The following is a 23128-nucleotide window of genomic DNA, read 5'->3' on the forward strand; positions in this document are numbered from 1 at the left end:
TCTGTTCTGGCTTGCGTAAAGCATAGTGTATCTGCCACACTTATATCTAATACACAGCTAAACAGTGCAGAGCACAGTGCTTGGAAGGTAGCACAATGCAGCAGATGTGTATAATTTGCCACAGCAGATGTATGCTCATTACACTACCAAATCATCCCATGTTGCTTCACAAGGTGGCAAATTATTCGTCCACATTTCCACACTTGTTATGTGTCACTGTAAAATGATGAGATGTTAGGTTGTACAATTATCCTATAAAATGCTGGAACACAGTCAGCTGTCACTTGTATATGCTTTGCAAGATGCGAGAGACTTTCAACGCATGAGATTTTCTATTATGTGTTATGTAAAGCAACAGAAAAATGATCCATAAATGGATTTTGCCTAGTTTAATCCTGTCAACACCTTTTGAACTAAATTGTTCATTTGCTTCCTAACTGCAAAATTATGCAATTTTCTAACTAGATTTAATAAAAAAAAAATATCTATCATCTCCCAGTAACTCCTTTACCATAGCTGGCTGTCCTGCTGCTTGTGACGTAGATCTGACAGCACACTTCTCCTGGCTGTATCTGTTCTCTTCGCTATACTTTATCAATATTAGAGAATACAGTAAGGCCCCATTCACATGTCCGTGTCAGTTTTTACTGTCAGGAAATCCTGATCAGGAGGCCTCAAATGGCATCAGGAAAGTATCAGGATTTCCTGACAGTAATCCGTTTTTACCTTCAGGAAACCATCAGGAAAAGCCGTCAGGATTTCCTGATCAGAAGAAAAAATAGGACATGATGGGAGATGTAGTTCTGCAAACTGGATGGTCACAGCTTGCATAACTACATTTCCCATCATGTCCTGCTGACAGGTCATGATGGGAGTTGTACTTCTGCAACCTGGGTGATCACAGGCTGCAGAACTACAACTCCCATCATGACCTGACAGTAGGGCATGATGGGAATTGTACTTCTGCAAACTGGATGGCCACGGGCTGCAGAAGTACAACTCCCATCATGACCTGTCAGCAGGGTATGATGGGAGTTGTACTTCTGCAACCTGGATAACTACAAGCTGCAGAAGTACAACTCCCATCATGACCTGACAGTAGGGCATGATGGGAGATGTAGTTCTGCAAACTTGATGGTCACAGCTTGCATAACTACAACTCCCATCATGCCCTGCTGACAGGTCATGATGGGAGTTGTACTTCTGCAGCTTGTGGTTATCCAGGTTGCATAAGTACAACTCCCATCATGCCCTACTGTCAGGTCATGATGGGAGATGTAGTTCTGCAAACTGGATGGTCACAGCTTGCATAACTACAACTCCCATCATGCCCTGCTGACAGGTCATGATGGGAGTTGTACTTCTGCAACCTGGATAACCACAAGCTGCAGAAGTACAACTCCCATCATGACCTGACAGTAGGGCATGATGGGAATTGTACCTCTGCAACCTGGGTGATCACAGGCTGCAGAACTACAACTCCCATCATGACCTGACTGTAGGGCATGATGGGAGTTGTAGTTATGCAAGCTGTGACCATCCAGGTTGCAGAAGTACAACTCCTATCATGCCCTACTGTCAGGTCATGATGGGAGTTGTAGTTCTGCAGCCTGTGATCATCATGACCTGACTGTAGGTGAAGGTACTGACCCGGGGAGGCGGGGTGGGGGTTATCCGCTGAAGGTCCAGGCCCGGGGGGGGGGGGGAGGGGGGGAGTTGCTGCTGAAGGTCCGGGCACGGACCAGGAAAGTGCCCGTGATTCTGGCGCTCCCATAGACTTCTATGGGGGCGTCCGGGCCGGAATTCCGGACAAAAATAGGACATGTCCTATTTTTTCCGGATCAATTTTTCGGAACGGACTCCCTTCGGGAAAAATCCGGAAGGGTGTCCGTGACCAATTAAAGTCTATGGGTCCGGAAATCCGTCCGGATTTCCTGATAGGAAATCTGGATGGTTTTTCCGGACGTGTGAAGGGGGCCTAAGGGAGGAGCAGTTCACTGCATGTATGTCCGTCTGATGAGGGGAAGAGAGAGAAAGGAGAGAACCTTCAGTGTTGGTGCCAAAGCTTTAGTTGTCCAGGCATGATGGGAATTGTAGTTTTGCAACAGCTGTAGGGCCCCGGTTTGACACCTGCGCTATAGGACATACGATATGATCTAAAGGAATTCAGCCATTGAATACAATATACAGGGATCCCGAAACTTACAATGGCCTCAAGATACAATATTTTAACATACAATGGTCGTTTCTGGACCATCGTAACTTGAGACCAGTTAGTAATCAACATTTAAGCCCCTTCCCCGAGCCATAACATAGAGACACTCTGTAAATGCAGCCTATTGTTATATACTCAAGTCTTCCATACTTTATATTCCATTCATCTTAATAGGTGCCATGTAATACTGCATCTTCATGCTGCAAGTTTAATGTTTGGCCATGTTCCCATTGGCATAATCAGCCGCCTCCTCTAGTAGGTATAAGTAGATGGACACCAGAGCTGTTGTAATTGGTTTCATTATAGCTGAGGATTTCTGTCATTATGTAATGTTATTGTCATTGTATCTGTGAGTGTGTTCTCCAGCTTGATGTAACTAGGACCCTGTTGTTTAGGTGGAGCTGCCTCCTGCGGATCTTGGTCCAAGTTCTGCATTGAATCAGACCCTCACCCTTCTGCGGGAAGTTCTCGTCTCTCATGACTCTTCTGTCGTTCCCCTAGATGCCAGACAAGCCGACTTTGTCCAGGTATGTGCATTTGTGCATATTATGGGGGAGATTTATCAAACATGGTGTAAAGTGAAACTGGCTCAGTTGCCCCTAGCATCAGATTCCACATTTCATTCCTCAAAGACTCTTGGAAAATGAAAGATGGAATCTGATTGGTTGCTAGGGACAACTGAGCCAGTTTTATCTTACACCATATTTGATAAATCTTGTGTATAATATATCTGTTACTATCAAAGACCACTGCAACCCACGTCTTATATATACGTTACACAACAGCAGCATGCATTCTTGTATTTCTTCTTTATTTCATTACTACCGCTGGTTGTTTTGCTTTGCACATTAGGGGTGACGGATTCCTGTTCTCCCAATACTTGGTAAATGGGCCAAGCTGCAGTAACAGGAACGACCACTACCAAATGTACAGAGCTGTACCTTGTAAGTGAGGAAGAGGCTGTAGAGATTGCATGAATGTCACAGCCTCGTAAATCAGGTGATCAGTGCCTCACTGCCTCCGACCTGATATTACTGACCTATTTGAATGAATGGGCCATCGGTATAAAAATCCCAGAAAACCACCTTAAATTCATGATGGACTGTTAACATTGGCATAGGGTCCCCCATTCCTTCTCATCAGCACCTCCAGGTGTGAAGCAGATGTGGCTGTTTCCATAACTCCCATAGACTTGCATAGTATGGAGTGGAAGTGGAGTATTTGTAAGGAGGAATAAGGGTTATGGTAGGTGGTCCCCATTATCACTTCTATCTCAGTTCTTTTTATGGGAAGTCCCTTTAATCAGTTGATAGGGATCAGGGGGGCAGTTACATAAGACACATCCGCTCTGATATGAGTACATTGAAGGCATCATTGATTTTAGATTTGCTGGCAGTGTTATAAAATCGTCACTTAGATCCCTCCTCAGACTGCTTTACTTGGCATTTCCTGGATTACATTGCTTGTTACATGGCTTTATATGTATTTGTTTAGACAGTTTCTGTTCCTATGAACAGGGGACAGCGTGCTCCAATGTAATTAGAAATAATTTACTCTTTCAGGAAAGCTAACCTGATGTTCTGTACTCTGTGTCCTGATCTCTCTCTCCCAGGTCCTGTCCTGCGTCCTGGATCCCCTGCTACAGATGTGCACTGTGTCTGCCAGTAATCTAGGCACAGCTGACATGGCCACATACATGGTCAATTGTCTCTATGTGATGAAGACAACCTTGGCTCTGTTTGAATTCACGGACAAGCGTCTTGAGATGCTGCAATTCCAGGAAAGTCTGCCTCCTGTGTCTAATCCTCTTCATGATATTGTACATGTGTTCCCTAAAACTATAACTTGTTAAGCCACAGTTATACATGGTTATACCTCCTTTTCCTTTTAGGAGCTTTATGGAGAGGGAATGTGTCTGTTTATATACAGTGTACTGTATGGAGGAGACACCTTCATTGACTTTTGTGCACATATTCTCACTAATACACAAGTCTACTTAGAAGGACTGTATCCCCTATTCAGCTGTGCAGTCGCTTCTCCGACTCCCCTTCTCCAGGCTGTGCTGTCCTGCTCTGTGGTGACTCTGTCCATAAGATGGCCGACATGGAGGAGCATGTGACCATGCCCCGCCCCCAAGTGTCTAACATTGAGCCTGTATATCCCTATGTTGGAGGCATGTTCACATGCTCCTCCATGTCGGCCACCTATGGACAGACTCACCACAGAGCAGGGCAGCACAGCCAGGAGGTGGGGAGGCTGATTTCAGCTCTAAGAGGTACACAGGGAACTGCTGTCAGTGAGAGCAGTGAGTACACTTACTAATACTGTGCACTGAGCAATTTTACTAGCCTTAGAGAGTGACTTGTAGCATTCAGTGTGTGAAGTCACATTTAACCCCTTGGCAACACTGTGCATACATGTATGCTCAATGTGCACAGGGATCCTCTGGAACAGGCTTCTCTGTATGTGGCAGGTGCTGGCTGCTAACAGCCGAGAGCCACAATCGGGGATTGGATTGGAAACAACCTACTAGATGCAGAAGCCAGTGACATTCCATCCTGCATCCTGATTGATCCCAGGAAAAATTTTGTTTCACATTACATTTTATTTTAAAATGAAAATGGACACATAATTGTCCCCAGAATCAGTGTTGCGCACTGCATGGGTGCGGGCACTACTGTCAGTTCTTTATGGGGGTGTCGTATACTTCCAAACTCATCGCCAATGTATGACAGCCCCATAGAGAATGAATGGAGTGCTGGCTGCACACCATTTCTTTTGGGGAAAACGTTTTCCCTGTTCTCAGTAACGGTGGGGGTCCTAGTGGTAAGATGGACCCCCAGCGATCAGGTTGCTATCCCCTAGGGTTCAAATCTGTAAAAAGTGTCTACACTGTCCCATCAACTCCAGCTCCTTATACTCCAATATAAATGGTATGTAATTGAGTTCTGCAATAGAAGAGATAGCTGTGTGTTGGTGTCTGTTTATTTTCTATCTTGGACTTTTACAGATCGATGCGCACTTGGACACTCTGATCAATGAGCAGGCCTCTTATGTGTTGACCAGAGCTGGACTCAGTCAGATATATAGTTGTCTGCAGCAGCACAAGCCAGAACAGGTACAAAATAGCTACCATTGCATCTGACATTGTATGGAGCGGTGGTCCACAAGCAGTGGCTGGTGCCATGTAGCCCACTATTAAGTCGCAGATATGACCGACTGCATGAGCAGCCTATATTATTGTAGACGTCTATCCGCCAGACTTTGTCATTTTAGATTAGATAGCACAACTAGCAGACAAATTCCATTAGCAGATGTTTGCAAATTCATCATTTATTGGCCCGATAATAAATGTAAACGAGCGCCGATCTGCTAGATCGGCGCTCGTTTAATGGGCCTATTACACGGCCCGATAATCTTTTAACAAGGGCTGCAGGGACATCGTTACCGATTTCCTTGCAGCCCTTGTTTAAACGTTATACATTACCTATCCAGGCTGCAGGCCTTCTTTTGTTCTGTGCTTCTCCCCGGGTCCACACGCTCCAGCTTCAGAGCGGCCTGTCTCAGCTGACAGGCTGCTCAGCCAATCACTGGCCGCGGCGGTCCCAGCCAGTGATTGGCTGATGGGCCTGTCAGCTGAGACAGGCCACTCTGAAGATGGAGCGTGCAGGACCCGGGGAGAAGCACAGAACAAGAGGAGCCCTGCAGCCTGGATAGGCAATGTATTCTTCTTTTCTAATCGTGACCACCGGCCGCGCACCGCTATTACACGTAGCGATGCGCGGTCAGCGCCCGACAATTACAGGTCAGAACCTATATCAGCGATCAGCCGATGACAACGATTATCGGCTTATCCTTGTCTTTATTACACAGAACGATAATCAGCCGGATAGGGCCGATTATCGTTCCGTGTAGTAGTACCCTTAGACTAGACAAGTTGCCAGATATTTTGTTCCATTGACATTCATGTATGTCCATGACTGAAATGTATTATTATTGTATTGTCTTGTAGGGGCCACTGTCAAACCTGCCCAGTATGGATGCAGTATCACTAAAAGCTGCAATGGTAAGGCAGAGTGAATATTTTGTTATGCAAGGGGAAAAGGATTGGTTTACAATGACAGCTTTTTGAACGTTATACAACTTTGTTACACACATCTTATTAAAGATTTGCAGGCTTCCTTTACTTCTGTAACCATGGGTGCCCAAAGCAGCTCTCTAGTCCACAGTGCTTTCGCTGCTGACCAGAGGTTTGGCTTTGTGCTCTGTTTGGAGCTGCACCCTCTTAGCCTGCCTCATCACTTTATATTCCTTCCACGCAATGTATTACCATCTCTCTGGCCATATCATATAAGCATGTCATTGTGTTTAATTGTACCACTTCCAGGGGCTGCAATAAAACTTAAAGGGGTACTCCGGAGATTAAAATTAGTTTTCATTGCATTGATTTAATAAAGTTAAACTTTATTTAAAAAAAAAAGTGTTTTTTTTTTATCTACATGTGCTATTCCAGTGCCTGGCAGCAGTACTGAGCGACATTGCTCCTCTGCTGCCACCAATGGTTGTGTAGGGAACTTCAAGGCTATGAGCCCTGCAGTTTCCGATCCCCTGTCCTTTTCTAGAGCAGGGTCCGGTTCTCCTCCCTGTATTGTATATTCTTATCTCTGCAGTACCCCATTTAAAGAATTGTTTCAGATAGGACACAGTGTTAAAGTCATCACACAGATTGGCACCATCAAAAAAAATCTCTGTGTTATGCACTTCCCTCTCAGATCCTGCTGAGTGTCACTTTGTCTGCATAGCAGTGACAGCTGCAGTGGCTCCACTTAACATTGACAGATACAGTGAAATACTTAGATGTACCTGAGCTGGGATGAAATAGATGACACTGAGTAAGCATTATGTGGACAAAAACCATCCATTAGTGCTTCTTTATAAAAGTTTGGCAAAAATTTTATTAAGGTATTGTATTGCCCTCTAAAAGTTATACAAATCACCAATTACACTTATTACGGGAAATGCTTGCAGAGGGACGCTCAGTGCCCTGTGTCTCTTAGTGTCCCCCTGCCATCCCCCTCTCCAGCAGCCACAGCCCGCACAGATCTGGGATTCGGGTCGTGACATCACTACATTATCCAGGAAGTGACATCACCATTTTATCCAGGAAGTGAAGCCTTGATGCAGTAGTAAGTGCAGGGAAAAAAGCACTTTATGTGCATTTTCCGTTATAAGTGTATATTGGTGATTTGTATAATTTTTGGAGGGCAATACGATACTTTAATAAAAAATTTCGCTGGACTTATCCTTGAATGGAAAAAATATAGGATAATTATTGAAATAGGGGTTAGCTTGGTGCCATTGTAGGCTTTATACAGTGCGATCATTATTTTATTTTGGAGCTTCTAGTGAGCTTTAATTGTACGAACTTTGCTTCAACTTTATATTTCTATGAGCTGTTCTACTACGAGGGCATGTGTAAATTTGGAACCCTGGTGTATTTATGCTGGGGATGTATTTTGTTTTGTAACCAACATATAATTATAAGTTTACCAGGATATAAATACTGGCATTGTTGAAGCAGCGTCATACCTGTAACATGCCCGTCAGCCATTACTTACACACGCTTCACCCCCTTGTCCCCTATTCTCATTCATCTGCCAATGTGTGATGGGTGTACAGATGTAACACTATGACTCTTTATGCTTTGTGTGTGCCTAAATAGAATTTGTCTGCAGAGCTGACATGGCTGGTGTGTGACTGGCTTTTCTTGACGTTGAAGCACATAAATACTGTCTAGACGATGGGGCTGCTACTGGTGCCAGCTCCATATGTAGCTTCTGTAGTGAAAACCACTAACTCTCTCATCTACTCTGATGCTGTATAATTATCTTACTCTCCTTCTTTCTGCCGTAACAAGCACAGGGGGCAATAAAAAAAAAAAGTTCTGAATAGGGATTGTAAACTATTTTATGCTGTATTGCTTTGTTTCGTATGACTGTTCCTACATTTTTAATTGTGTTAAAGGAAAAGTCCAGGAAAAACTGATACGTTGTGTTATGCACAGAGCATAGCATGAAGGGGCGGTGTATAACTTTTATCTTTTGGTGCTTTTTAGTGTTGTTCACTGCTCTTCAACTGCTACATAATGTAGAATATATGTTTTTTTCACACTTGTTCCTTTGCTTTTCACTTTATCTTAGATGATCAATCATGAGGTTTAAGTATAAGATCTAGGAGGCTTAGGGTCCTATTACACGGGCCAGTAGGGGCCCGATAATAACTGTAAACGACCGCTGATCTGCTAGATCGGCGCTCGTTTACTGGGCCTGTTACACGGCCCAATAATTGTTTAAGAAGGGCTGCATGGACATTGTTACCGATGTCCTTACAGCCCTTGCTTAAACTGTATACATTACCTATCCATGCTGAAGGGCTTCTCTTGCGGTCTGCTTCTCCTCGGGTCCCACGCGCTCCAGCTTCAGAGCCGCCTGTCTCAGCTGACAGGCCGCTCAGCCAGTCAGCTAAGACAGGCCGCTCTGAAGCTGCAGCACGCAGGACCCGGGAAGAAGCCTGGACCAAGGATAGGTAATGCAGTTTAAGCAATGGCTGCAAGGACATTAGTAACAATGTCCATGAAACCCTTTATAAAAGATTATGGGGCCGTGTAATAGGCCCAGTAAACGAGCAGATCGGCACTCGTTTACAGTTATTGTTAGGCCATGTAATAGTACCCTAAGCCCTTTGTTTCATTGACCATAGCGTTTGTGGGGGCTCACAGTATCCAGACCCAGTGATCAAAACTGATGACCTATCAGAAGTAGGTTCAAATGTTACTTAAATAAATAGGTGAAGCCAAGCTTGTCTCATGTACAACAGAATGTTACTGTAACTTCGGATGTGTGAGCAGGTACAGGGGGCAATTTCAGTTTGTTCTTATAAGTTTTACAAGAAAAAAAAAAAATCCTAAATTTTGACAAACTGCATGGCGGGTACAGTGTAAGTGAGCAGCAATTTACATTCACAGTATGTCTTGTCTTTAGGTTCAGTTTGATCGGTACCTGTCGGCTCCTGACAATTTGCAAATGCCACAGCTGAATTTCTTCCTAAGTGCCACAGTGAAGTAAGTCACAATTCACCTATAAAATCTCATTGATACGTTCTATGTAAGGAGATACTGCCATGGAGACCAAGCTCTGTAAATCAGGGCATTTATTACATACAGTAATGACCCTTAGCTAATGTATGATCACCCACTGAACGGACCCCTTGAGTATAGGGAGGATGTGCTGAGGCGTATGCTATGTGTAAAACAACAAATCCTTGATGATGAATTCTTCTATAAGTTGACATTTCCGGTCCATCTTAAAGAGAATGTGTCTCCTAGCTTTTCGTTACTAAAAAGAGTAATCCTACATAAGGCTCAAATAGTGCGGTCTATGCGCACCCAACACTGTCCAACACAAAACCTAAAAAAAAACAACTACGGATGCAAGACCAGTATATATAAATTTACTTTATTGTTTACATATCAAAGAGTAAAACTATTTTTTTAAAAAAAGATACATCACATGGGGGCTGGAGCTAATACAAATCCCCATACAAACGGTGGACTAACAGGGTTCTTACATATAAAGTATAACATCACAGAGCAAATAGCAAAAAAGTAATGAACCTATATATGTACTGGGCACTGGGCTGGTACAGCATGCAATAAATAAATATAACTCACAGTGAGTATACAGACATAAATAAATACCATCCGTTTATGATAGAACATTACCCATACGTGTCCTTAGTTCATATATCCACCTCACCGTACACCCGACGCACGTTTCGCTTGTTGCTTTATCGAGGGTGATCAAGCCCAAGGTGATCAATCACCCTCGATAAAGCAACAAGCGAAACGTGCGTCGGGTGTACGGTGAGGTGGATATATGAACTAAGGACACGTATGGGTAATGTTCTATCATAAACGGATGGTATTTATTTATGTCTGTATACTCACTGTGAGTTATATTTATTTATTGCATGCTGTACCAGCCCAGTGCCCAGTACATATATAGGTTCATTACTTTTTTGCTATTTGCTCTGTGATGTTATACTTTATATGTAAGAACCCTGTTAGTCCACCGTTTGTATGGGGATTTGTATTAGCTCCAGCCCCCATGTGATGTATCTTTTTTTAAAAAAATAGTTTTACTCTTTGATATGTAAACAATAAAGTAAATTTATATATACTGGTCTTGCATCCGTAGTTGTTACTAAAAAGAGCCAAATGCTGGAACATGTTTAATTTTTTTTTGTCTAGTAGGTGTTTGTTATTTTATTTTTTGTGCATTGTTATGGGGGCTGCCATCTTGTTTTTAACAGCATTTAGTGACATGCTTTACTGCAAACCTCATGGATATAGATGACAATAGACTGAGCGTGACCTTCAAAAAGTTTGTTCAGCTGCTATAACTGTTCGGCTGACAGTTATCTCTACCATCCTGTCCCCATCCTCCCCGTACACACGAATGTTCAGCGTGACCATCCCCTTGTTTTCTATTATGGGGAAAAACAAAGGGCTGGGCAGGGATTTTTTCATTTGCATTTCAAAATGCATTTTTCGGCTAATAAACCCAATTACAAAGTTTCTTAAAATCGCCTGTACTATTGATTTCTGCAAAACAAATTTAAACGACAGTGACACTTTAAGTTTTCAATTCCTCTGCCGCGCCACTATAGGGGAGAATAAAAAATTACAGTGTTTATTCAGATAAATAGGCTGTCTGAGTAATACAGGACAGGACTTTTTGTAGCTGCAGTCCGCCAAAGAAATAAGAATCTTAAAGCAGTGTCCCCATCCTAACTAATGTAGCTAACCTTTTAGTTATTGACCCCACCGGGTCTCAATGCTGAAACCCACTGAGATGCGGCAGCAGCGTGATCCACTCCCCAGCCGTCTGCTTCATCCACCTAGGTAGTCTTATGGTGCGTTTACAAAGAGAGAGATTTATCTGACAGATTTTTGAAGCCAAAGCCAGGAATGGATTTGTAAAGAGTAGAAATCTGTCTTTCCTTTATGACCTGTTCTGTGTTTAAAGTCTGTTCCTGGCTTTGGCTTCAAAAAAAAAACGCACCATAAGACTACCATTGACTGAGTCAGCCGTAACAAAGTCAAAGGCACAGCTGCCGCGCTATCATCTCCTTGATAGGGGCAACACCAGGTTTACACAAAAGCGTGAAGAGCCAACATTATCACTAAGCAGCAGCTAGAACATATATTCAGGGCTCTGATTGACAGCGCTTGGGGGGTTAATTTTCCCTTAACTCAATTATTGTTATGTTCCTTTATATTAAGGCTTCTGCCTCTTACATCTGGACTTGTCTGTGAGTAAAGCATCCAGCCCACTCTGCGGCTGCGACCTTTGAAACTCATGTACTCAGCAGAGTACCATGCTGCTTAATGGATTGAGTGGCTCAGCATGGCTTAATGGGCATCGCTAGTTGATCCAGTGGGAAATAAAGACGTATATGGTTTGAAAGCATTGTTCAAAAGATAATCGCTCATGTTTAGCAGCGTGGTTGGAGGGGAGAGTGCTCAGCATTAGAGCTGGGTAATTTAATTCTCCCTCTCCGTATAGGAGCTGACTCTCAGACTTCAGCGCTTTTATGAACACTACTGGTTCAAGTCTGAAAAATACGAGTCTGGAATTGTGTGCGGCTGGCTAAATGTGGCACTCCGGAGAACAGCCATGGTGACAAGATCATATTTTATATTGGTTTTATAATGTATTGTCACTTTACTTTATAACTGTTTCATAATACTTTCATGCTATGTTCTAGAACAAACACTTGACACCACAAATAGTTTTGCTTTTTAAGATCCGTGATCACAAAATCATCAGCTGTACGCACATGTACAAAAAGTTGTCTGTAACTTATTTGGTTTAACAAGACCCCTGATGAAATTAGAGAAGGAAACACGTTGGGTCCAAAAAAAACAATATTACCAACTAGAAGGAAAGTATCCTCAATCATTGTTCAAGTAATTTTCAGATAATTGGGGAGATTTATCAAACATGGTGTAAAGTTAAAACTGGCTCAGTTGCCCCTAGATCAGATTCCACCTTTCATTTTCCAAAGAGTCTGTGAGGAATGAAAGGTAGAATCTGATTGGTTGCTAGGGGCAACTGAGCCAGTTTCCCTTTACACCATGTTTGATAAATCTCCACCACTCTGTTTACAAAAGTACATATGCACTACGGATTACACAAAAAGCATAATTGGGACAGTGCAATAAAGCTGACAGATGATTTATAGACTGGCGCAATATATAGAACAGTGTTTACATGATGCGTTTTGTACACAAGCCAATATTCTTGAATATAGAGAATACAGTATAGTGATGGAGGTCAAGTTAGAAGAGTAAAGGCCCTATTCCACGGAACGATTATCTGCCGTATTCAGCCGATATCGGCTGTTACGGCTGATAAGTGTCCCATGAAATAGAAGGCAACGATCAGTCGACATTGTTCATGTTGGCTGATCGTTGCGTCGTTTGTCTTTCAAACATGCTGAAAGACAAACGACTCATACAGCAACGATCTGCTGCTGTCGCTCTGTGGAACAGGAGCGGCGGCAGCAGACTGCTGCTGTATGCTGTAGGCTGCCCCGACGATCAGCGATCCCCCCCGGACTCACCGGCTTGCTGTTGCCACGTCGAATAGCGGCAGCGAGCGGGGTATGAGGAGCAAACAAGCGGTAATAGCGCTCGTTTGCGCCTCTCAGTCGGCACATGGAATAGGGTCTTAAGGGTAGGTGAGTCATGCTATATTAAGGCTTATTATTTTAAAAGTTACTAATAAAATTTGACGTTTCTATGATTCAGTGATACATTACAATAGAAGAAAGCCTAATTTATTTAAATTTGTCTGCAAGGTGGTCATGTTATCACTATATCTTGTGGTTCAAAAGTTACCAACACAGAAAGTTGCTTTGTGCCCCGCTTCAGCTCTGTGTTCAGCACCGTGGACAACACATTAAACATGTCAGATAGCTGTGCATCACATCCTTGTTGTTCCCAGTTGTTGCAGATTTCTGTGTTGATAACTTTTGAATTGCACATTTGATTGCGGAAATTTTCCTTTACCACCTTTTTGTTGGAAAAAGTTGCCCTCGGCTCAAGATGGTGGTGTTTACCTGTGCTTGTCCTGATTCTAGCCCCTCTTACATTGTTTCTAATATAGTAAGACCCAGCATGATATAAGACTTCTCTTATGAACATAGTGGCAGCCTGGAAACTTGTCTACAGCTTTATTTACTCTGTATGGAACTTCCAATTGGAATCCTAATATGACCATGTTATGCTTCCGCCAATTATAGAGGTCCGAGATTAACCGATAGGGCTAAACGTAGGTGGGAGAGATAGACCAAGGGCCTATTATGATTCTCCCATAAACCTGGCACAAACCCTGCTCTTTTACTTCCTTATATTTCTTATATGTCGCAGCTCTGCTATCTGCAAGGTGTGGGAGTTGCAGTATTATCAGATACAGATGATCCATTGAATTATCTTCAGTATGCATTTACTGAACTTTATGTCTGAAACTCTTAAGCCCACAAAGCGATTTCCGAGCAGTTACACCTCTGTAGGAGACATTTTTGATACCAGCTCTCAAATTCTTTTGATTTCTCAGCCGGCGCAGTTGAAGTGAATTATTGTTATCTAATTGAGCCATTATGTTATTGACGCAATTTTACTTCTGGGAACTTTACCCATAATCCAGCTTAATACTCTTACCTTGTCCAATTCATAACCTATATTTGCTGTCTGGTGTTTTGCATTAAAACAGTGTTGGGTGTAGATATAGTGAAGTGTAAACACTTTGGGGTGTTCGCAGACACGTCAGCCTTTTTTTTTATTGTTTTATGGTTTTGAGTTGTATCCAATATTAACAGACTTGCGTTGTAATTGTTGAGTCTTCCAGAAGAGGATGAAAGGTTATTCTGACTTGAAGGACATGCAAGGAAATATTTAAGATTTACTGTAAGCATTAGAATAATACAGCGCATACTGTATGAGTTATTATAACTACATGACACATTAGAAAGGACTCATTCATTTACCTACGACGCTCGTGCCAGAGATCAGTGTGTGTTAGTAATGAACCACTGCCCCTGCACCAATGATAAGTATCTGGGATTTATTTGCCGTCTCCTCCGGTGCCAGAGAACGTGACTGTTACCTAAGTTCTTATATAAGCTCAACTTTTTCTACCTATTTCTTGTAATTAGAGTTTAAAGAAGGTTGTGTGTATTTATGTCCTTGTGAATACTAAATATACACGTAGACGAAAACAATAAAAGTATAAAAATTGTAATTTCCCATTGAAGTAATAAAACCATAAACACTTTTGCATCCGCATACACGTGTCAGTCTTGAGGTCTAGCCAAGGCTCTAAATATCAGTATCATTTTGATAACCGTGCGGGTTGTTAGATAAGATAGAGATTGCCATCTGCTATTCTGGAAAATCAGTATGCCACGTCTACTTAAGGTAGTTTTCCAGTACCTCGGCGAATCTGCTGAAAAATCCTTGTGTAACATGCAAATCTTGTGGTTTAGACTTGAGAAATTTTATTTAGTGCAAGTAAGAAGATGAACAATGGCACTCACCAACTTGGCGTTTAAAAAAATCATCCGCCTTATTTGGACATACAAGGAGCAGGGGAGGAAGGAGTCGGATTACTGCAGTTTTGCAGCAGAACGCCCAGTTTTGCTGCGAAAATGCGGTCACCCGACTCCTTCCCCTCCTGCTCCTTGTATGTCCAAATAAGCCGGATGATTTTAACTTAAAGTTAGTGAGTGCCATGTTTCATCTTCTTACTTGCACTGTTGGTACACTACTGTTTGGAATTGAGCACAGCTATCATATTTCAGACTTATGGTCTGCCGCTTACACATGCTGTGAATTTGGGACTGGAGCTGTGCCATCTACTTTGCTGCTTCTTGTTGAAAAATTTTATTAAGTCCATTTAAAATATGTTCTTAAAACATATAGCCAAGCGTTAGCTCCTTATGACATCTATGCGTTTCAAGCCCCTCCCATAATATCTTACCCTTGACCCAACAATATAGACATCATCTCTAGATCATCAATTGACCCAACGATATGGACATCATCTCTTGGATGGGATCAGGACCCCATCATTCTTGAGATTATTTGGATCCTTACTGCTGGATGGTGGCAGATTTAGGAAACCTCCTTCAGAGCTCTTGATTAAATCTGGATAACATATCATAGCCCAGACAATTCACCCTTAAAATTTATAGTTTTCACTGGCTAGACGTAGCATATAAGTACAGATCAAGTGCTCCGCATGAAAACCTAGCCATTCAGTTAAACATTTAGAAGAAAATGGGCTTTTAGGTATAAATAGCAGCCTGTAAGTTACAAATGTTCCTGCATTGTAAGTGCCATAAAATAGGGGCAATTTTAAAGTGCTTATACATATCAATACAAAAGGTGCTTCCTAAAATGACATACTGCGTTATGCAACAGTAAAAGCCTTGTAGCTCTTCAGAGAAGCAAGGAAAAATGACATAATAGATTTTACTGGGTAACTAGATACGGTACAGCTGCATGGTTCCCATCTGACAGTGCCTTATCACTGTATACCATGAGGCCTTATTAGGCTGGAGCATGGGGATAGACTAGAGACCACTCTGGCGGCTATCCTTCACATTGACGTCAGCCCTAGATTAGAATGGTAGCATTATATCATGGCAGTTGCCCCCAGCAAAGGTGGGATTTATTAGGCAGTCGTTCATGGCTGATGTGTTGGAAGCAGAAAAATGGTTAAAGGGGTTGTCCAGGCAGAAGTTTCTCAAGGTTAAGGGCTCGTTCACACAGCAAAAGCAGCTGAATTTCTGCGCTGAATCAGCGCTGAAATTTCAGCCGTTAAAATAGGTGCAGAGCTAATTTCCATTGTGTTGAAAGGAAATTCTGCTCTGCAGTTCACACTGTGGAATTTCCTCGCTGAATGTTCCCCGGCTAATCCACTTTCCGCCAGAAGAATGAACATGTTCATTCTTCCGCTAGCGGAAGCCTATATAAGACTACGTTCACACAGAGAAAAAGGGGAGGATTACGCGAGGAAATATTTCCGCCTGAAATCAACTGACGCTGAATTCTGAGCAGAATTGTAAGCAGAATCCCTGCGTATTCGGGCTCGTTCACACAGAGCAAAAGCAGCTGAATTTCTGCCATGAATCAGCGCTGAAATTTCAGCCGTTAATATAGATGCAGAGCTAATTTCCATTGTGTTGAATGGAAATTCTGCTCTGCAGTTCACACTGTGGAATTTCCGCACTGAACTAATCTGCTTTCCGCCAGAAGAATGAACATGTTCCTTCTTCCGCTAGCGGAAGCCTATACAAACCAATGGGGCTCTGATTTTCTGTTTCAGCGCGGAATACGCGCGTAATACAAGCGGAAATTACGAGCTGAATCAGCGCGGAAATGGGGAAAAAAGGGGGGAGGAGGATTCTAGTATATATTCTGGTATAGTCTAGTTTACTCGCCAAATACTCGCTGAATTTCAGCGCTGAATGCATGCGGATTCAGCGCGGATTCCTCGAGTATTCCGCGCTGAATTTGTCAAGAGCTGATTACGAGCTGAACACTTTCCTAGCGGAATACGCAGGGATTCTGCTTACATTCTGCTTATATTCTGCTCGGAATTCAGCGTCCGTTGATTTCAGGCGGAAATATTTCCTCGCGTAATCTGCCCCTTTTGCTCTGTGTGAACGTAGCCGAAGGTTGGATCTCATAGAAGATGAGCAAGGATCAAATAGTGAGGGGCTGATGATATATACCATGGCTAATACCAGCCAAAAATTGTTTAGATAAAAAGAAAATACTATATAGTAAAGTTAATGCTGACTATAATAGTAAGCTGTTGGCACACACAGTGTATCACAACTTGAAATGGATAGCTTCTGCCCAGTCATAATGCCCATGCTAACCCTTGTTCACTAAGTGCCCATGAGCATCACAACTGGACTGTGGAGCAATGGAAATATGTTGGCTGGTCTGATGAATCACCTCTTCTTTCACATCATGTGGACAACCAAGTGTGTGTCATACCTATTCAGGGGAACAATGGTACCAAGATGCAGTAAGGGAAGAAGGAAACGCAAAGGCAGTGTTCTGCTGGGAAACCTTGGGTACTGGCATTGCACTGGACATTACAGTAGTATGTCCCAGCTACCTAAATGTTTTGCAGACACTGGGGCAGTTCACACATCCGCAAAATACTGTCAGTGCACGGGCAGTATTTGGCAGATGTGTGAATGGCCCCTTAGTATACCCTTATATGCCAGAAGTATTGCCTTATGCTTAATAGGGTTGCTCAGACTGGGTAAAAAGAAGAAGAACCTTTACTTATCATCTTTGCTTCACTTCTTCTCTGAGCCCCCATCCACCTGCACAGCCCTGCATGTAATAGCCTGCTCATCCCATCAGTGGGACACCCCTTCACCCACAGCATCCCAATCTGACAGCAGCAACTGAATAGTTTTTATAGTTTTATATTCATGTCATACTCTATTAATACATTTTCATGTTAAACATGTAGCATGTTAAATATTTTTGCAAATACTTTCATTTAGCAATATCTGCTGATATGCCGCCCTTTCCCTCCCATTGCTGACAGCTCATTGTCTGTTTCCAACCAACACTCTAAAGACAGTCGTTGTCACACAATGAGGAACCATTCTTTCATCTACCTGACCCCATACAAAAACCCTGCGGGATGTAAGAAAGATGTCAAGTTCAGTTTCATCAGTCCATAAGACCATCTTCCACTCTCCAGCAGCTGCTTGGCCCTGGCAATCTTTTTATTTGCAGTCATAGCGGCTTGGCATTTTTATCAATACTCGACCTGTCAGACCTGCAGATAGAAGTCTTCTTTTTCTTGGTTTGAATGGACACGTGTTTATTTTTTGCAGCATTGAGCTGTGAAGCGTAGATCACGCAAACTAAGTCTCAAAAACGAATCATCTGATTTTCGTAGTGGTCTTTGGTCTGCCAGACCTCTTCCTGTCAGTTTCCTCCAGTTCACAATTGTCTTTTCATGATATATGATACTGACTGACTCACACCTTGGGTTTCTTGGCAGTTTCTCTGTAGGACAGATCTGCTCCTCTAGGTTATAATTGTCTGTCTGTCTTCTTTTAATTGCCTTTTTCTTGCCATTATGACAACCACATGCTCTGTCCTGAAGAGCCGAACTGTCTACATCCTTCACTAGAAGGTGTTATAATACAGTCTCTTCTCACACGGAAGAATCAGAGGGTCTTCTGTGACAATGCATCATCCTCTGATGTTACAGGACACTTGGTTGGATCTGGTCTCCCACCCACCCCCAAGTGATTTACCATCTCTTACCAGCCCCTCCAGCCTACATCACTGTCTCTCTGGGCAGGCAAGGAATTAAAGAAGCAGGTGCTGTTACTTAACTGCAATTGTGCAATTGTCTACAGTGAAATGAGATGTTCTGCAACAGCTTTGAGTTGAAAACTGGCAGGAGTGCTGGGGGAGGGGAGTAGGTAGAGTGGGAGGACTGTGATGGGAAGAAATGCATTCTGGGACGTGTAGTATTGAGCAACTGCTTAAATAGGAAGTGGTATCCCCAAATACAGAACTAAGACAGCGAAAACAAATGGTTTTGGTGGTTTCAGAACTGGGCAGTTAAACAGTGCTATATGCTTTTGCAAAACACAACAATCACTGAGCTCAGGGAGATCAGTGAAAAAATCCAATGGAGTACTCATTTAGGAGCCTCCACTGATTTTTCCACCTACAAAATTTGAATATGCAAAGAAGGGGTCAGTGGAGCCTCAGTTGCGAGTCTTAAAACACGGGAATAGCCAGATATCCCTCTCTCCAGAGAAAGAAGCCTGTTGCCAAGGGGTGCCTCCTAGTGGGGAGACACAGACACCCACAAAATAAATAGTATCCTAATAAGTCCTTCTTAGTGTGTCAGAATCATACTAATTCAGACCAGAAAAGGATTCTGGATGCTAAAACAAACATCCAGAAAGACTGTCAAATAATTTGTTGTTTTTTTTCTGTCTGTGATCTCCTCCCCCTAACTGGTCTGAAAACTTATTTAATACCTGTCACCCCAAACTAGCAGCAGGTTCATAAATCCTTGTAGGTGAAGTGTGGATGATAGTGACATTTGTATCTGGATTTGTTGCACCATTTTAGATCAGCATGTTCAGTATTAGTTGCTTTGTGCTCTGGGAGCATTCCCTGACCCCTCCGTGCTCTGGGGGCATTCCCTGACCCCTCCGTGCACTGCCCCACCTGCAGGTTGGCTTGTTCAGCATCGCCTACTCCTGCATGTGCACAGATAGTGACGTCTCCTTCCCGGCCAGATGTTGCACAACACCTGGACAACACCAGGGTAGTTTTTCTGTGCATGCGTGAGGTCTGGGCTTGGAAAGGAGACGTAATGGCAAAGCTGCTAATTTACATATTTGTTATTTTAAACTATTGCTCTACAATTGTGCTAGATACAAACATTCTCACTGGAATCCTCACCTCACAGGTACATAACAGCAAATCCTATCTACAATCCTGTGTTTAGTTTCCCTTTAATGGTGAAGTCTACATCAGTCTGTGCAGCAGTTGTTGTTGTTGTTGTTGTTGTTGTTGTTTTTGGTTGACACATATATATGTATGTATGTGTGTGTGTGTGTGTGTGTGTATATATATATATATATATATATATATATATATATATATATATATATATATAGAGAGAGAGAGAGAGACCAACAAAACACAACAATCACTGAACTCAGGGAGAACAGTGAAAAATTCCAATGGAGTACTCATTTACGAGTCTCCATTGATTGTCCCATACAAAATTTGAATATGCAAAAAAGGGGTCCATGGAACCTCAGTTACAAGTCCCGTGTTTTGAGACTCGTAACTGAGGTTCCACGGACCCCTTTTTTGCATATTATATATATATATATATATATATATATATATATATATATATATATATATATGTATGTGTATATATATATATATATATATATATATATATATATATATATATATAAAATGTGTGTGTGTATATATAATATGTGTATATATATGTGTGTGTGTGTGTGTGTGTGTTTTTTCTAATCTTCCTTATTTCAAACTAAAGGTCATAATCTTCCCCATTTTCCACTGTTACTCAAGGTTAGATAATTCATTCAAGTGCTATTCTAGACACATCTGAAAGTAAAGACTGTTACATAACTCTCGGCTTCTGAAAATGTAATGTACCTTCATTTAATGGATGCCTCAACGTAGCATTTTTGCCATTTATAACGGGAGACAAAGTTCATTTCTAGTTCTTATATAATGTGTGGTAGTACCAATTGTGACCTGCAGATGGCACTGTTGTTATGTTTGCTTCCATGCAGCAGAAATTCTGTTCAGCATCTAGTACTGTACAAAGTCATAAATAATTGTTAGGCTCAATACGCTGCTGCTGTGGTTTATTAATGGTGCAAATATTTATGAGAATTAATGAAACCACTGAATAACGATGGGAATGTGCATGTACAACTATCCGACTTGGGCTGAATTTAAACTTTTCTCTCCTTTCTTTTCCTCAGAGAACAGATCATTAAACAGTCCACGGAGCTTGTCTGCAGAGCTTACAGGGAGCTGTATGACGCTGTCATGGATCCTGCTAACAGTTATAGGGAGCCCACAACCATTCTCCATAGATCTCCACAGCAAGTGCAGACCCTTCTCTCCTGAATATCACCCCTTCCTCATCTCACCTTGTATAGTGTATGATTTTAATAAACAGATTTGTTAGTGTACTGCGTCCTATCCCTTTCACTGGTGCCATATACGAGTAGAGTTTCTACCATTGTGTAGATCCAGAGTGTATGTATCACATAGATTTTTCTTTACCATTTAGAGTCAATGTTGCCTATCTATTGTATAGCGCTCTGGAATTAAGGGCGCTTTATAAATAAATAATAATAATAATGTGCAAACCTCATTTTTATAGGGAAGGACACTAAGGGCTGTATTACACGGCCCGGAGCACTGGGGAAGCGAGCACCGACCTGTCACCTCAGCGTTCTTTTCCCCCTCATTCCCTGCTTGCTTCCTGTGCTATTACATGCACAGACAGTGGGCACCAGCGGGAAGGGTGGCCCATTGAAGTCAGTGGTGGTCTGCTGCCACCGCTCTTTTTGTATGTAGCAACACACTGCAGACCACGGCTGATTTTTCAAACAGGTTGAAAGACCACATTCAGCCGTCATGGTGCATGTTGGCTGATCGTTCCCTTTGTAACATTCGCTATTACACTGAACGATTATCTGCCTGAACAGGTGGTAATCGGCCAAGTAACGCTGATAATTGTTCATTGTAATAGGGCTCTAAAAGCAGAAAAGACAGGGACAATTTCACCCTGTTAGGGAGATGTGGTAGACTAACCTGTTCTCTCAGGGTTTATCGGGGCACTCGCCCTAAAAAGGGTGATCCCCCTACCCCTTTGTCTGCCCCTGTTGTGCCCTCTACACATCATTTCTATTGTAATAAATGGAGCTGGATTGTAATACCACACACAAACTGAGGAAAAGGGTGGTGCTGTTTTTGCAAGAAAGTATTTGTTTTTTGTTTTTTTTCCAATCCTGGATTCTTAATAATTTATTAGCAGCTATGTATAATCTGCATATCTTCAGTCATCTTGAGTTGTTTCCTTTTGGTAGTGTTTGTTCACACTTCAGCACCCTTACACAGTTGGCAGATAGAGCTGCATCCAACTTCTTCAGCCACCAGTATTCAAATGCTGAACAACTGGACACGAGCATGCTCATATAAGCACTCATCTCGAAAAGTTATCCCCTACATCTGATCACTAAACCTCTTCCTATAGCAAGATCCACAAACACTGAATATACTGTGAAGTGGAATATAGTTTTCTCAGTGACCATAAATACACAGCTATGGAGTATGTCATGTACTGCATCAGATGGAGCCACTGTTTCTTGCTTTTGTGTTGACTGTATTTCTAGCATGACTCTCTGTAACCTGTATGACTACCCCACAGTACCTACATATCATTCCAGCACTGGGTCATGTAAGGTTTACAACCATAGCCATGACTATAGCGGCTGACTAATAGGAGGCAGACAGGAGAGCAGTAACTACATGCCCTGAACATGTTAGGTCTTTAGTAGTTAAATCTATATTACTGGCCTTGTGAGAAATGACACATTATGGCTGCTTGAGATAGGTAACTAGATAGCACATCGTATAGTGCTGGTTAGTGTCTGGCACAGTCCAAACATGGTGACTAATGCTGACTGGCCTGACAAATCCTTATTTCACATCATGACCCCCAGGATAATTTGCAGGCTGAGTCACAAGTCATAAAATAAGACAATGATTGCTTCTTCTATAAGAAAACACAAGGTTGTTTGATAGATCAGAAGAATTAAAGCAACCCAATGATTATCTGCTACCTGCACATCGCACCACAACTCCCAGCACACCATGCAAGTGCCAGCGACCCTCATTCAGCATGATCTCAGGAGTTAGCAGAAAGTACTCTGATGGACCAAGAAGCTAAATGGTTGGACACTTCTGTTAAGACTATTAAGAAAATAGCTTCATTTTGGAAACTGGAAACATAAACCCAATAACAAACCGAATTGTCACACTGACGCCAGTGCCTAGCATTGGGCATCCAGAGTGTGGTATCTTAAATCTCTGCGCCTGTCCCTGTGGCTTATAGACTGCAGTCCTAGGGAAGGACAAGGTGCTCCATAGTTTGGTTTTTTTCCCCTCTATTTAGCCATATTGAGGCATTTTTACTACAGGAGACATTATAA

At 42.3% G+C, this 23128-nt stretch overlaps 1 protein-coding gene across 1 annotated transcript in view; it reads left to right on the forward strand.

Moving 5' to 3' along the window:
* COG6 (component of oligomeric golgi complex 6) overlaps positions 1-21100 on the forward strand; it is an 85871-nt gene extending 64771 nt beyond the window's left edge. Inside the window, exons 14-19 of the mRNA XM_069969953.1 lie at positions 2611-2742; positions 3828-3992; positions 5223-5333; positions 6228-6281; positions 9256-9335; positions 20888-21100. Coding sequence (XP_069826054.1) covers positions 2611-2742; positions 3828-3992; positions 5223-5333; positions 6228-6281; positions 9256-9335; positions 20888-21035 — 690 coding nt within the window. The 3' untranslated portion in view covers positions 21036-21100. The remainder of the gene's footprint in view (positions 1-2610; positions 2743-3827; positions 3993-5222; positions 5334-6227; positions 6282-9255; positions 9336-20887) is intronic.
* Positions 21101-23128: the final 2028 nt, after the last annotated feature.

The sequence above is a fragment of the Dendropsophus ebraccatus genome, chromosome 5 (genome assembly GCF_027789765.1).
Source record: "Dendropsophus ebraccatus isolate aDenEbr1 chromosome 5, aDenEbr1.pat, whole genome shotgun sequence".
In the NCBI taxonomy this organism is placed as follows: Eukaryota; Metazoa; Chordata; class Amphibia; order Anura; family Hylidae; genus Dendropsophus; species Dendropsophus ebraccatus.